This window comes from Hirundo rustica, chromosome 10 (assembly GCF_015227805.2).
Source record: "Hirundo rustica isolate bHirRus1 chromosome 10, bHirRus1.pri.v3, whole genome shotgun sequence".
In the NCBI taxonomy this organism is placed as follows: Eukaryota; Metazoa; Chordata; class Aves; order Passeriformes; family Hirundinidae; genus Hirundo; species Hirundo rustica.
In genome coordinates, this window is record NC_053459.1 from 24137482 (window position 1) to 24153400 (window position 15919).

At 41.8% G+C, this 15919-nt stretch overlaps 2 protein-coding genes across 8 annotated transcripts in view; one reads left to right on the plus strand and one right to left on the minus strand.

The window, feature by feature from the left end:
* SMC4 (structural maintenance of chromosomes 4) overlaps positions 1–2656 on the minus strand; it is a 27381-nt gene extending 24725 nt beyond the window's left edge. For 2 of the 4 annotated variants that reach the window (XM_040074486.2, XM_040074489.2), the window contains exons 1-2: positions 2516–2656; positions 125–320 (exon numbers count right to left, since the gene is read on the minus strand). In XM_040074486.2, coding sequence (XP_039930420.1) covers positions 125–281 — 157 coding nt within the window. In that variant the 5' untranslated portion in view covers positions 282–320; positions 2516–2656. Of the gene's footprint in view, positions 1–124; positions 321–918; positions 1128–2515 lie in introns of those variants that run through there. The other 2 variants (XM_040074488.1, XM_040074487.2) reach the window with 2 other exon arrangements.
* A 94-nt stretch (positions 2657–2750) lies between these two features.
* The window catches only part of IFT80 (intraflagellar transport 80), a 32386-nt gene continuing 19217 nt past the window's right edge, over positions 2751–15919 (plus strand). For 3 of the 4 annotated variants that reach the window (XM_058421954.1, XM_058421951.1, XM_058421953.1), the window contains exons 1-7: positions 3199–3343; positions 4438–4510; positions 5061–5286; positions 7792–7902; positions 9697–9765; positions 13334–13443; positions 13733–13822. In XM_058421954.1, the coding sequence (XP_058277937.1) occupies positions 4478–4510; positions 5061–5286; positions 7792–7902; positions 9697–9765; positions 13334–13443; positions 13733–13822 (639 nt within the window). In that variant the 5' untranslated portion in view covers positions 3199–3343; positions 4438–4477. Of the gene's footprint in view, positions 2869–3198; positions 3344–4437; positions 4511–5060; positions 5287–7791; positions 7903–9696; positions 9766–13333; positions 13444–13732; positions 13823–15919 lie in introns of those variants that run through there. The other variant, XM_058421952.1, reaches the window with a different exon arrangement.

The window sequence follows — 15919 nt, forward strand, 5'->3', positions numbered from 1 at the left end:
TTGCCAGGGCTTTCAGCGTTGCTTTGTACAAGGGAAAAGAGCAAATCCCATCTGGAAGAGCTGGGAAATTCAAGTTGCTGCTAAAGGAGGCTCGATCAGCACCAAACAGCCAGCCCAGACCTACCTTGGGGAGGTTCTTTGTCAGGCTCCCTGGTGCCTTCGTTTTCCACTTCCACGTCCATGGGGGACTCCTCCGAGGGCTCCCTGCCCTTCCCACGGGCTGCAGTGGAGGTTTTGGTGCTCTTGCCTGGCACGGTCCCTTTGGGCTGCTCCCCTTCCATTCCAAGCAATCAAACAACTGAAGCGCACTATCTCCTTTGCTAACACAAACAAGAGAACCCCGTGATCTCGGCACCGAGCTACAACCCCGCAAGGAATTCACCTACACCGCTGCCCAGATGCTGGACTCATTTAGAAACTTAAGGTTGGAGGATTTTAGAAGACAAAAATCCAAATTCGAAAGAAAATACCGAGGTTGTCTTCATAATGATATGTTTTAAGATACATCACCCCCAAAAGGAGGGGCTGAGCCGAATCTGTGTTAACAGCACGGATCTACCTGCTGCCAACTCGTGGGGACACGTTCAGGGCACTGACTTTGCTCCCTGAAAGCCACCGAGGTGCTGGGGGCAAAAGAGTTAAAGGCACATTGAATAACAAGCCCAGGAGCCACATGTCTCTCCTAGAAGAACTCGTTATATTTCAGACCTGACACTCGTTTTACTTTCAGTAATCCGTGCTAAACAGTTGTACGGATATAGAGAGATTGATAAACAGAGAAACAAAAGCCCTGCGTGATTACTATAGCTAAGACCTGACTCCTAAATAATTTCAATCAACACGCTCTGCTCACAAAATAACAACGCAACCCCTCCTGCCAGCATTCAGCATTTCACAGAGAAAGCAAAAACGAAATACCTTCATCTAGCTGGAACGTTAAAGTGATCCGAGCAAGGACGAGCATTACAAGAGCCATCAGCTGGCACTTGAGCGCAGCTCCCCAAACGGGTGAAGAGAAAGCACCCGATGAGAAGAAAAGACGAGCGAGGAGCGAAACTCTCCCCCCCCGAAGAGTTGAAATCGCAGCAAGTGGCGAAGTGAGTTCGCAGAAAAACAGACATGAGAAAGTTTACTTCTCACAAGATAAAAAACTGACGTGGTTAGAAAGTCATCTTACAATTGGTGCCAATCATTTGACGTTTTCAGACCTACCCCCAACCCACACTCTCATGAGAGTCCTTCGTTCGGGACAATGGGGGAGGGGGGAAATGAGACACAGAACTCATTTTCAGGCAATTTGAGTCCATGCCCCTGTTCAGGACTGTTCCGCAATGGCTGTCGCGGACAATTACAGCTTCTCAAAGCACATTTATTTTTTTTTTTTTTTCCCCCAAAACTGCTCCACTCCAACAGAATTGTGCAATATAGACCTATTTACCTTCCCAACCCTTCCCTCCCCTCGGATACTTCACCAGAACGAACAAGCCGAACTACTTGACCTCAGCTTTCAAATCGCGATAAATCAGCTGCCACATAGCCTCTAACAAATTTAACAAATTCGTGCCCAGCCCCTCCCCCGAGCCAGCTCGAAGGTGTTTGGTAAAAGCATCTCTCCTGCCAAGCGCCGTTTTCCTTACGGGAACGGCGAAAAAAGAGCCGGAGACGGACAGAAAAGCTTCCTTATTAACAGCCGATTAAATCTGATAGCGACAAGCCCTGTCAGTGACAAATCTGGGGCTTTTTTAAAGCCTAACGAGCCGGATTGAGCCCTTGACACGCTCTTTCCAAGTCGCAGAATCCCAGAATATTCCGAGTTGATAAGGACCCACGGCGATCATCGAGACCAGCTCTTTTAAGCGAATAAGCAAACATTAAGGGCTTTCTTAGGATTTTTTCTCTCATCCCTCAAACATCAAAGCAGCAGGCAGAGCCGGGGCTAGAAGGGTGCCTGCTCTAAGCAGATTAAAATCCGGTCTCTCCGCTACCCAAACGCGTCCTTGAACTTCCCCGTGCTCCGAGCCGCGGTCCCCGCGGGTCTCTAAGGGCACAGCGGGAGCCCTCGGGCTGCACAGCCCCCTCTGGGACCCGCTCCATGCCGACAGCAGCCGGGACGGACCCGCCGTGCCCGGAGCCCTCAGCGGGGCAGCCCGGCCCGGGGAGAGGCGCTGCCGCCGCTTTTGCTCCCTCCGGACGAGGAGGGAAGTGGGGAGAGAAGGCGCGGGGCAGAACCCGCCGTTCCCTCAGCACCCCCCGCCTTCCCCTCAGCACCCCCCGCCTTTCTCCTCGGCGCCTTCCCTTCAACAACCCTTGTCTCTCCCTAGCACCTTCTCCTCAAACGCGATCACCTCCACTTCAGCATCCCTTGTCTCCCCTCAACTGTCCCAGCATCTCTTTTTTCCCCCCTCAGCACCCCCTGCCCGGGGCAGCCCCCTGAGGGCACCTCCTCCGCCGCGAAGCCCCCCCACCCCACGGCCCTGAGGCGAACCGCCATCGCTTCCTCCCGCCGAGCTCGTACCTGCTCGTCCCGGCGGCTCCGTGCCCCGGCGAGGCGGCGGCAGCGCGGGCAGCTCCGGCTGCTGTAAAAGCTCGGCCGCTTCCACACTCGAAAATGGCGCCGAAACGGCGAACTCGAACCGAAATTCGTTAGAAAAGCGCGGGGCAGGCTGGGACGGGAGGGGCCGGGCCCGCGGGTTTGAACGGCACCGCCGCCCCCGCCCGCCATCTTGTGTTCGTTACAGCAGAGAGGGGAAAGCGCCCAGAAACCCGCAGGGAGCGGCTTTTTCTGGGGAGAGACGGAGGGATGGCAGACATTAGGGGGTGAGGGCGACGCGGTAACACGGCCTCGCGGCCTTGCCGGCGGAGAAAGGGGTTCGTTTTAGTTTTAGAAGTAGGTCAGTGGGCGGGCGCTTGGTTGCTGGGCGACGCGCGCTGGTTTAAAAATAATTAAAAAAAAATTATATAAAAACAATTCGGGCCTGAAAAAAAATTTTTAAAATGGTGACAGCGCGGCGATTTCGAAGCGGGTTTAATTAATTAACGGGCGGCGCCGTGGCACCTTGGGGGGGCCGGGGGGGACCCGTGAGGTGGCGGAGGAGGAGGACGAAGAGGATGCGGTCTCGCGAGAAGTCGCCATAGAGACGGCGGCGCTTGGCGGCGGGGGGCGCGGGCGCCGCCGCTGCTGCTGAGGCGACGGGAGCGGGAGAGGGAGGCGGGATCGTCCCGGGATCCGCCGGGAGCGGGCTCATTCCGGGATCCCCCGGGAGCTGGCAGCGGGATCGTCCCGGGTTCCGCCGGGAACGGGCTCCGGCCGCCGCTCTGCGCGCTCCCTCCGCTGCCCGCGCAGGTAAAGGCGCGCTGGGGAGGCGGCGGCCGCCGTCCCCCTCCCCTCGGCTGAGTCACCCCGCGGTGGGCGACAGGGTCGGGAGCCGTGACCCCCGGCTGGGCGTGGGACGGGCGGATGGAGGGGAGGGAGAGCTCCGGGGGACAGCTGAGGGCAGGGCGGGGAGCCCCGACCCCCGGCTGCTGGCGGCCCTCAGCGGGGGTTGGATAATCTGTTTCTTGGAAAGCTGGAAACCGAGGGAAAGGCGGGAGTTGGCGCGGGCGGTGGTGGCCGAAGCTGCCCCCGTGGGTTTGGTGTCTCCTCCGTGCCCCCGTTCCGCCCGTTGCTTTTCCTTCTCAGCATTCTCCCTGTCCAGCTGTGGCATTCCTCCCCGGTGCCCCCATCCTGCCGCTGTTTCCCTTTCCAGCTCTGCCCCCATCCCGCCTTCGGCATTCCCTGCTCCCCCAGCCCGCTGCTGCTCCATCTCCTCCTCCGTCCCTGATCCTCATCTCCAGGCCAGCAGCTCCGGATGGGAGAGGGAGGAGGCGGGAGGCGCTTTGGCTTCCCCGAGTCGGAATAATTCCTGGTTTTAATTCCTGGTTATTGCCACATCTCTCCTAAAACTCCAGCGGAGCCGCTGCCGGATTCTTTGGGATGTAGGGAATACGTGGGAGTGATGGATGTACCTGTGGATGGCCTTTTAGTGGCACGTACAGAGCGATTAAAATGTATTAAAAATTATAATAAAGTTCTGGGCTTTGAAAGGAGGCTATCAGGTTTTCCCTTCCTGGCTGTGTGTCAGCACAAGGGATCTCCAGTGCTCCAACTTCTGACGTTTCAGGCTTCATCTTAAAGGTCTTTTCCAGCCTTAATTATCCAAGAATTCACTATTCACAGCATCATTTTTCCTTCAAGTTGTCCATATTTAGTTAGGTGAAAACAGAATTCTCTTTAAATTCAGGTATTTCTTGGCTTATTTTTCCTCAGTAGTGATGTAATACCACTTCAGAACCTTTAATTTCAGTGTCAGTGTCTTCCTTTTTAATTTTGGCTGCTTATGTATGCACATATAATATGTTAATGATACATATTGATGTATTTGTTTTCTTTTCTTACAGTTATAACACATGGTTTTAATGCTCCATCTGAACAACTGAGATGAGACTGAAGACTTCCCTTTTAAAGGAGCCAAAACATATCCTTTGTCCCAGAAAAAAAGTCATGGAACATCATGTTCATTCTGAATAGACTCTTTCAGAATTTTTTTCTTTTTAAATTGTTGAAGTTACAGTAAAATATTAGTAAATTGCAGATGTCTTTTTTCCTGTTCTTCCTTTGTTCCCCTTGTCATTGAGTGCAGCGTTTAAGGGCAATGTTTTAAGAGATATTGAACACTTTTGTATGATGTGGTATCAATAAACCAACGCTTCTGAATGATAATTGGACATTTTGCACTTGTATTTTGCACTAAGACCCTTCATTAACCCAACGTTTTACCCGTGTTTCAATAACCTCACATCAGCATAAGAATCTTATTTCTACATGAAAATTTGCTTTATTTTTGGCTGAATTTTTACCAGCTCTTCTTGGCACATAAGAGAAATAAAAAAAAAAAAAGGTGATTATTTTTTTCTTTAAACACAAAAACATTCCGCTCAACCCGATCAGAACAATGGTAATGCCGAGACGGGGCACTGGATTGTTTGGAATAGCTCAGCTTTTCAGATTCCTTAACTGCATGAAACATAAGGACTTGGTGAGCTGCGTGGGCTGGACGACAGCTGACGAGCTCTACTCGTGCGGCGATGACCACCAGCTCATGAGATGGAACCCTGTGACCAGCGAGGCCGCGCGAGTGGTGAAGCTTCCAGATGATGTTTATCCCATCGATCTGCACTGGTTTCCCAGAGGGATTGGTGGGAAGAAGCAATCCCAGGCTGAGAGCTTTGTTCTGACCAGTTCTGATGGTAAGGCAATGTAAAAAGTTGAAGTGAATTTAAAATATTTCTCGTTTCGTCAGTCAAATGCGAGGCGTCGTTTGGGGAGCAGGAACCTTTGAGGATTGCTTGGGATGTTGTTTGTTTTTTTTTTTTTTCCCCTTCTCCCCAAAAAGATTTTGCAGCCAGCCAGATTTTTCTTCCTGCATGAATTTTCCTGCACCAGCTTATTCCTGCGATTTTCCTGCACCAGCAAACTCCCCTCTGTGATAAGGACTCCTGGAAACTTGCTGAATCTGATGGAAAAGGAGCATAATGTCTTTACAGGGTTGCATTAATTCCTGGTTGAACTGCAGATGTTTGAAATCAGAGCAAATGTAAATTTAGTCCCCTTGGGTTTTCTTCTGAAATGCATCTCTTGGGGGATATTGTTCTTTTATTTCCACTGACATGGGTCTTGTTGCTATTTTTTAACAAAAATGAAAAATATGTTTGGCTTTAACCTCCAAATTATGCACAGTTCATTAGTGATTAGAGCTTTTTTTTTAATTTAATGATAATTTTATATTAGGTCAGCATTTAAGAGTCTGTGGAAGTTAATGAACAAAACATACATCTTTTATGTTCTGTGTTTGGATAGGCTGGGAATCTCTCACTGGAAATTCCTTCAAAACTGGGGATTCATTTTCAGGTTGAGAACAGCTCTGGCTTCAGTACTTAATAAAAGTGAAGTACCAGAGATTAAGTTGAATCACTTCTACCTACTGCAGGCATTTGGCTAAAATTTCTCTTTTTTTGTGCAGTAATTTGTAATTTGAAAGTCTCAGTTCCCTCAGCTGAAGAACAGAAATCCATGGAAATGGAGAAACCTCCCTGTGGGAATGCCATGGAAAAAACATTTGACTGTCAGCAATTGTAAATTCCCTGTTGGAAAAGCAAAGAAGTTGCAGAAGTAAAGCTGATATCCATGAAAACTTGATCTCCCCTGTTCTGCAGAAGGATTATGATACAGTTTTAAGTGATGATCACATTTTTTCCAGGGAAGTTCTGGAAAGTTGATCCTGCTTTTACATGTAACCATGTTCTTCCCTGTTCAGCTACAATTTCCTCTGTTTCCCTCCTTGGAAGGGGCCTTGTGAGAGAAGTAGGAGCTTGTGGAGTGGGAGAGGATGCAAAAGATTGGGAAAATAATAGAGTTTTCCCTGGATAACAGGGTTTTATCTGATACTTTGACATTGCCCATTTTCCTGATGTTTTGACTTCGCCAAAGCCTTCGGTTCCTTCCCAGCTGCTTGTGCTTCCCCTGGAATTTCATTTGTCTCTTATGAGTTGAGGAATTGCATACAGAAGTATTCAGGGATTCTGGATTAGATCAGTGGAAGCTGTCCCAGTGTATAAAATCCCATGGAATTCTTTATATCCTGAAAAAAGTGATGGCTCCGAAGAGCTCAGACGCTTCATGCTGAGTCCTGTAGGTGATGGTATGGGAATATTCCTGGTCCTGGGAGATCTGGTTTGAGGATTCTCCTATGGAAAAGGTCTTGGATGCAGATGGAACAAAGACAAAGCATGGAAAAAGGTGCAGAAAAGAAAAGATTTATTTATCAGGAAACAGAAGTTGCTTCTAATGTAAAAGCAGAAAAAGCCATTTTGGCAATTGAATTGGAGAAAATAACATTGAATTCCTTTAAATCCAATTATTCCTTACACATGAAAATCTCAGACCTGAGAGATGAGTGATGCATTAATGAGATAAATTCTATTTTGTAGTTATAAATTAATGGAATGCATTAAATTAACACCTTGGAAGTGTTGGAGGGGGCTTGGAGCAACCTGGTCTGTGAAAGGTGTCCCTGCCCATTGGGGTCTAAGGTCCCTTCCAACCCAAACCAGTCTGGGATTCCATGATATTTTAAATGATCTGTTCAAGTGAACTGATTTATCCAAACCGTAGGTTTTTTATCAGTGTTAAAAGTCTTTTCCTTGGAAATCTTGCATTGGCAGAGATTTGGCTGGATGGTTGTGCCAAAAGTTCTGGTCACTCGGGAGCTTCCTTGCAGTGGTTCGGTCTGGCAGTTTAAATCAAAGAATACTAAAAATAATTCGATTTTAAAGTAGTTCATTTCAATTACTGGACTGCTCATTTTTCCAAGCTCTCCATTGTCTGCTCTTTGCTCCAGTTTAAATTTGATCTTCCTGGATTTAAGCAGCATCCCTTATTTGGGAAGAAAAACTTCCTGATGCTTCTGTTGAAATCATTACAAACGTTGGGCTTGGCTGCTGTGGAATTCCATCCCAGCTCCAGCATGGAAGCAGGAATAGTTCTGATTTCAGCTGTGAAAAACAATTGGATGTTTTCTTTGTATTGTTGATTTCTTGGTTTGTGTCTGTGTTTTCCACAGAAGGTACCAGCACTGCTATAATATAAGGTAATTAATAGTGCAGTATAATTAATAATTTACACCATCATTAATTATCCATAATTATGTAAACTATATACACTGTATATATATATATGTTTGGGGTTTTTTTTAGGGAAATTCCACTTGATTTCCAAGCTAGGAAGAGTGGAGAAAAGTGTGGAAGCACACGGTGGAGCTGTCCTTGCAGGAAGGTGGAATTATGAGGGAACAGCCCTGGTTACAGGTGAGCATTCCTATCTTAATAAAGTGCTTTGAAACCTAAAATAATAATCTGCTCTTTTTTTGGCCTTAATTATCACAGAGCTTGTTATCACCTTGTTTATTAGGAGTGGATTTTGTACTGTTCAATTAATGTTATTTTAGTTGAGTGTTGTTCATTTTAACGAATAGACCTAGTAAAAGTATTTCTCTTTTTTTCATTTAAGTCATCCAATCTACTTGAAAGCAAATGTTTTAATATCGGGTGCTTAGATGGTTTTGTGGCTGTTCTGAACTTCAGAAAGGAGAATATTTTATTTCTTTTTTTTTTCTATCCGTTACAAGAAAAACTTGCTAAGTTGGTACATTTAAATCCCTGCACATTTGGGGTTTTTTAGCCAAAAAGGCTCATTGATCTTGAATATTCCTGTGCTTTATACCTTAATCATCAGTAATTATCACCTCCAACCTGTTTATATCAATACTAGGAGAATGAACCCACAATTTCTTCATTTCCACACCATTTTTTTTGTCCCAAATCTTTTGTTACTTAGTTGCTTTTGGTGTTTTTTGTCCCAAATTCTATCTGGGTGTTAAGGGGAGCTGCTGAAATTGCCTGTGCTGGGCTCTCTGGTGGTGTCAGCCTCCTGCTGATGGAGCACAGCTGATTCCTCTGGACAAGTTCCAGCTCAGGCCACAAGAACTGAAGATAATTTTGGATCTGCTCGTTTCCAGACTCCGAAATGCTGCTTCAAGGAACTCTGTCTGGCCTGTTCCTCTGAAATCCCAGAGGGACGGAAATATTGTTCCTTTTAAAGACAGCTTTGCTTCAGGAACTTCTCCAAAGACAAAGTCAAAATTGTCTTTTGAATCCCTTTTTTTTAAATTTTTTTTTTATGAGGCTGCATGACACTGACACTTTTTTGGGAGTGTGGGAATTCATCACCACTTCCAATTTGTTCTGAGGAGATCAACTCCTCTTATACCACAGCTGTACTTGGAGGAAGGGTAAATAAATCATTGCTACTGCACCACTTAAAATATTTTTATGGTCATATTTCAACTGCACCAAATATGCACAAATAAGATTTTTAATTTTGAGGGGGTTTTTTTTAACAATTTTTTAAACATCTAAAACGACATTGGCCAGCTATAAAAACCTGAGATGTGGTAAATAAATTATATTTGAATGGAAGAATCCATTAATTTCACCTTTTTCCTCACTAATTGGATCTGGGAAGCCTAAATTGAAGGCCCAGAGCATTTTAAAAATGACACCACATCAGGAATTCTGTGCTGTTGACACAGCCCTATCTGTGCTGTGTAGTGTTTAGCAATTAATTCTTCAATAAATAAACTGTGTTATTTGGTAACACGCAGTTATGGTAGAAAATTGAAGCCATCCAAACAGAGTTATCTTCGCTTTCACCATTTATTAGCTGTGAAATCTCCAGTTTGATCCATCAAATCTGCTCCTGCTCCCCTGGGGCTCCTTTGAGCAGCTTCTGGGCCACTGAAGGAATCAAAAATACAGAATTTGGGATAGTTCAATAATCATGGGATTTCCCTTCCTAGGAGCAGCTTCAGAAAAGAATTCAGAGATTTTCAGGAGAGGAAAACCTGTTAATCATAACAAAAGAACCATCTTAAATATTATTCCTTCACTTTCTTCCTATTGCATGTTTGGAAGACTAAACGAAAGGAATTTACCTGTAACAAAAGCTGGATTTATTTGAACTCAGGGGTTTCCTGAGTAAATACAGATACTGATTAACCTGATTCCTGCATGGCATTTGCTGATTTCTGTGCTCGTTTGCAGCTGGGGAAGATGGCCAAGTGAAAATCTGGTCCAAAAGTGGAATGCTGAGATCCACTTTGGCTCAGCAAGGTGAGTTCGTGTGCTCAAAGCTCCAGCAGGACCCGTTCATTTGGGTTATTCTGAAATATATTTAAACAGCAGCCCCTAAGTACAGCAGTGATGGTTTGTTCAAGGGTGCTGAGGCCTTAATTAAAATTAAATGTGAATCAGAGTTGCATTTTGGTAAGATTTATTTTTTTTTGATGTTTCCTTTTTCAAATTGAAAGCGTTGTGATATTTTTGGGCAGCAGTCTCAGTCCCACCCTAAGGATTTGGTGCCGTTTCAGTGAGGATCCTCAGCTAAATTTTGTTTTTCAGACTTCATAGATGGAGCCCATGTGACCTTCTGACATTTTTGAAGAAACCACACACACCTGGGCTTGGGTTAAATGTCAGGCCCTTATCTCTGTCTGAAACAAATGATCTGAGTTCTTTCAACCTGGGGAAGGCATTTTAACCACAGCAGTGAGTGTAAAATGCATTTCAGTGCTTTTAAGGAAGTTCACATGCAGTGTTTGACAGGTGGAAAGATAAACCAACTGAACTAGAATTTTAAAAAAAAATATTCAAATTGAAGCACATACTCTTCAGTATTTCTCAGTTGATGTTGTCAAATTTTTTGTGCATTATTTTGCTTATTTGAGGTTTGAAAAAGCATATACATTAATTCTGTGCTGTAGTTTGAAATTCGAATTTTCATATTTTCCTGGTTTCTGCATGTTTCTGGTGCAGCACAAAAGCACAGTTGAGTCCCCATGGGATAACTGTCACCTCATATTTGTGTTTTCAACTTAAAATCTTGAAATTCAGAGTCAGAATCCCACAGTCCCCGTTGTAAGCGTGGCCGTGCCTGGGATCAGGACAGGATTCTGGGTGTTTCAGGGAGGTGCATCGTGTTCAACCAGTTTTTCCCTTCCTTTATTATAAAAAGAACTGAAAAAATGCCCATTGCCAACATTCCTTTGCCTCATTCCACTCTTTGTGTTGGAAATAACTTTTCAGGCTCATATTTTGGGATGATGATCCACGTCCCTGTTCTGGCTTTGGCCATTTTTCCTCCTTGAGCTCCCTTAAAATTCTTCTTTTTGTTCCACCTTCTTATGCTGAAATGTTGTATTTGGGATCCATTTTGATGAGGGAGCTTTTTTCCATGGATTTCTTAGATAATGAGTTGGGAACCCACAAGATTATCATGGAATCCTGTGGAATCCTGGAATGGGTTGGGTTGGGTTGGAAGGACCTTGAAGCTCATCCCCTCCACGGCAGGGACACCTCCTGCTATCCCAAACCTGGCCTTGGACATTTCCTGGGATCCAGGAGCAGCCCCAGCAAACGTGGGAATTCCATCCCAGCCTTCCCCACCCTCCCAGGGAGGAATTTATTCTTTTGGAGACACCCTCACACGAATTAAAATGATTTCAGTCCATGCTTCTCCTCCTGTGACAATCCAAAATCGCGCACGAGCTCTTGGGATTCCCAAGTCCGCTGTGGGATAAAGTGGATTTTCCTTCCTCAAATCCCGATTTTCTGCCTTTTTCCCTCCTTTTCTCCCAGAATATTCCTGTTAATCCCTGCACTGTGCCTGTTCCTCTGGGTTTTCCAGGGTGTTGGCAGCGTTTTCCCAACCCAGCCCTTGTTAAGTGCAGAAGGAAATGAGTTAACTCAGCTCCTGCTGTTAAGCCCTGGAAATTGTGGTTAAAGTCCTCAACCATCATAAAAAAAAAAAAGGGAAACATTTGGTTTAAATAGAAAACTCTTCTGATTGTTAGATCAGCATTAAGACAGGACAGGAAAAAAAAAAAAGAGTTTATTTAGAATTTCTGCTCCAGCTGGTGACAGAATTTATGGCATTTTCACCAGGAATTGCCAGGAGGAAAACAGCCAGAGCCACATTGCTTTAATATATGTTGTGTTTCTGGGATTTGTCTGCTCTGGTGGTTTGACAAGTGAGAAAAAAAATCTGCCATAATTCTGTATTTTTGAGGAATAAAATCCCCTACCAGCAAATCTCTGAAATACAGAAATCTCCCAGGGGCGACGACGCCGGGTCTCAGTTTAGGGGGTGAATATTTGGGAGCTCAGATGGAGTTTAACCATAACAAAAATCAGCTTTTTGCACGGAGAGAAGAGAGGAGATACTGCGTGATTTTAGGGCGGTCGTAGCAGTTCTGTCGCTTCATTATCTAAATCTCATCAAAATATTCCCATACAAAATTACTCCCGAGTCATTCTCGGAAACAGAATTTAGGATGCCAAAATTGTCACTGAGAATTTTACCCTCTAAGAGCATTTTTAAGCCTTTGGGGGTTTTTTTATTACCGTTAAAAAAATGGGGTTTTGAACAATTTGAATTCAATTGCTCAGTTTAATACTTGGAGATGCTTTTTACTTAACTTCCTTAGTTTTATTTCAAGGAATCAAGTAGCAAAGTCCTTTGATTTTTCTTCAGAGGAGACAAATCCTGTCAAATAATACGGAAAATATTTGCATAGTTGGCAAGTCTGACTTTTTAAAATTCTTCTTTATTTCCTTGGATGTTTTTCCATCTAATTTTTGCTTTATTCTGTGTTCAAAAAATCCAATTTGAAAACTGGAACGTGATTTTAAAACGGAACAGTCAGGTTTTTTTTCCAGATACAAAATTCTGGGGGCTTCAGTCAAAGAAAGTTTCAGTTAATTGGGAAAAATCCGTCAGGTCTGTGGGCCGGTTTTATTTATTGTCGTTTATTTTGGAAGTTTTTTGTGAATGGGATGTTTGTGCAGCAAAACAAAAAATCTCTGTTAATTGCGGTGCCCAAAAATCTAAAAAAGAATCATTTAGGTGCAACACAAAGCTTTTTCCTCCTACGTTTGTGTTCAGCCTCATAATTTGGGGTGAAAAAAATTCATTTTCTGATGTCTCTTGGTGAGTGTTATTTTGATTTTCTGTATGTCTGGGGTGGCAGTTGGGACTTAACTTGTATCAGTGGATAAAATCTGAATATAAATATAAAATGCAGCCATTTCCTGTTGCTTTTCTGGACTTGAAACAGTTTATTTGTAAAAGTTTTCAAAACTGATAATGGGGTAAATTGCAATAGATAAAGAGACTTGAGAAACGTGTAATGTATATTCATATAATACTGCATTACCTACATTGCTATTTATGTACTACAACTCTAATATATTTAATGAAATAATTATGTATTGGATTTTATGTACTTAAATATACTTCTATATATTATACATAGTTACATATTGAACTTATTATGCACTGTTGTATCTTATCCATATTATTATTTAGATATTAAAATAATATATGTTGCTGCTATAATTATGATATATACTAAAATACAGTATATTTTAGTAGACACATTAAGAGGACAGGTGCCTTGCTGTAGGAATTCCTGCAGGGTTTGTTCAGCTGAACCCCAGGAGTGTTTTCCATGGTTTTTTCCATATTTTTTCCATATTTTTTCCCATTTTTTTCCTAGTTTTTCCCAGTTTTTTCCATGTTTTTTCCCAGTTTTTTCCCTGTTTTTTCCCTGTTTTTCCGACATTTTTTCCGTGTTTTTTCCCATGTTTTTGCCATGTTTTTCCCTGTTTTCCACGCCCACAGGAGCAGCAGTGTACTCAGTGGCCTGGGCACCGGACTCTGACAAAGTTCTCTACACCTCAGGGAAGCAGCTGATTATCAAACCCCTCCAGCCAAATGCTAAAGTTCTGCAGGTACCACTAATGATCTGATTAATTAATAAGATTTACTGGCATAAATAAAGGTCCAAAGCCTTTCCTCTTGTGAAGGAGCAGCTGTTGTAAACAAGATTTCAGTGCAGCTTTCTGTGCTTTGATTCTGCCTCGTTCAGGCTTTATTTAATTTATTTCTCTGCTAAATCATAAAATTGTTAAGGTTGGTAAGAAACCTTCAAGATCATCAAGTGCAACGGGTGAGAAATATTAAAAATAGGAGTTGGCAGAATTGCTGCATCCGTTGAATTGATTTTTTTTTCCGTTTCAGTGGAAAGCCCACGACGGCCTGATTTTAAAAACTGACTGGAATTCAGTGAACGACGTGATTCTTTCTGCAGGGGAGGATTGCAGATACAAGGTGAGCTCTGGTTCCGGTTTTAACTACACGACCAAAAACATTGATCAGGTATCCTGAAATTCTGAATTTTTATCATGGAGGCCCAAAATGAAATGAGAAATATTAGGCTTTTCAAGAAAAAAAATATTGCATTATTTATAAATACACCTCGCTCTGTGTAATAACCAAAAGTAACAAATGTTTTTTAAATATAATAGGAAAAAAACGGGTAAAATGGGAGTGAAACAAAAATAAAAATATGTACAAATAAAAAAGGGGTTATCTGAATTAATATAAGCTGACATATCAAAATAGAGGAGATAAAGCTGCTCTTTTCTACTACAGAAACATCAGCGAATCCCTCAGTAAACTTTAAAATATGTTAATGCATATTTGGATGTAGGAAATATATTAATATAATCTGCATCCAAAATGCAAAGCGCATTTTATGTATCTTCCCTTAAATAAAAACTGATTTTTAAATGTGTCAGGTGTTGGTTCTGGCATTTAATTGTGTAGCTGCTGTGATAGAATATAGACAATTAAGCAATTTTAAAAATCCAACAAATTATAAAATTGTTTTGTGGATTGGCTTCCTGGTATTCTGTTGATTTCCATTTAAAAAATCTCTTTTTTTTTTTAAATATAATTTGCAGAGGGGTCTCATGATTGCAAGCTGAATAAACCTCGTGGTTCTTTTATAGATTTGGGATAATTTGCAGAAAATAAAACCCAGCGGTGCAAAATATTTTATACAGAATATTTTATCCAGAATGAGGTGGCGTTTTTTGCCATGGCAAAAAGCAAAGTCTGTTGCGTTAAATAACAATTCTAATTAAATAATAATAATTTTATATATATATAAAATGATACGATTACACTTAATTAACTTGGTTAATTATTTCTACAATTTCTATGTCATGAGGGAAAATTATACCTCTGGAATAGTAAAAGTAGGATGAGTGTATATATAAAATAAAAATGAGTTATAATATAGGTGATTTTTCCAGTTACCCTTAATCATGAGGGAAAATGATGGTTCTGAAATGATAAAAATACAAAAAAAAATAGATGTAAACTAAAAGTGAACTGTAATATAGGTGATTTTTCTAGTTACACTAAAATATGAGGGAAAATTATACTTCTTGAATAATAAAAATGAAAAAAAAAATTAAAAGTGAGCTATAATACAGGTGATTTTTCAAGCTGTACTGAAAACATGAGAAGAAATTCTACTTCTGGAGTAACAAAAATACAAAAAAATATATATATAAACCGAAAGTGAACTGTAACAATGGTGATTTTTGCAATGACACTGAAACATAAGGGGAAATTAATCTTCAGGAATAATAAAAATGCAACATATATTAAAAGCAAGCTATAATACAGGTGAATTTTCAAGTTATACTGAAAACATGAGAGGAAATTCTACTTCTGGAGTAACAAAAATACAAAAAAAAAATACATAAACAGAAAGTGAACTGTAACAATGGTGATTTTTGCAATGACACTAAAACATGAGGGGAAATTCTAATTCTGGAATAATAAAAATGCAACATATATTAAAAGCGAGCTATCATACAGGTGATTTTTCAAGTTATACTGAAAACATGAGAGGAAATTTTACTTCTGGAGTAACAAAAATACACATAAAAAATATATATATAAACCAGAAGTGAACTGTAACAATGATGATTTTTGCAATGACACTAAAACAGAAGGGGAAATTAATCTTCAGGAATGATAAAAATGCAAAATATATTAAAATGAGCTATAATACAGGTGATTTTTCAAGTTATACTGAAAACATGAGAGGAAATTCCACTTCTGGAGTAACAAAAATACAAATAAAATATATATATAAACTGAAAGTGAATCGTAACAATGGTGATTTTTGCAATGACACTGAAACAGAAGGGGAAATTAATCTTCAGGAATAATAAAAATGCAAAATATGTTAAAAATGAGCTGTAATACAGGTGATTTTTCAAGTTATACTGAAAACATGAGAGGAAATTCTACTTGTGGAGTAACAAAAATACAAAAAAAAAAAAAAAAAAAAAAAACCTAAAGTGAACTGTAACAATGGTGATTTTTGCAATGACACTAAAACATGAG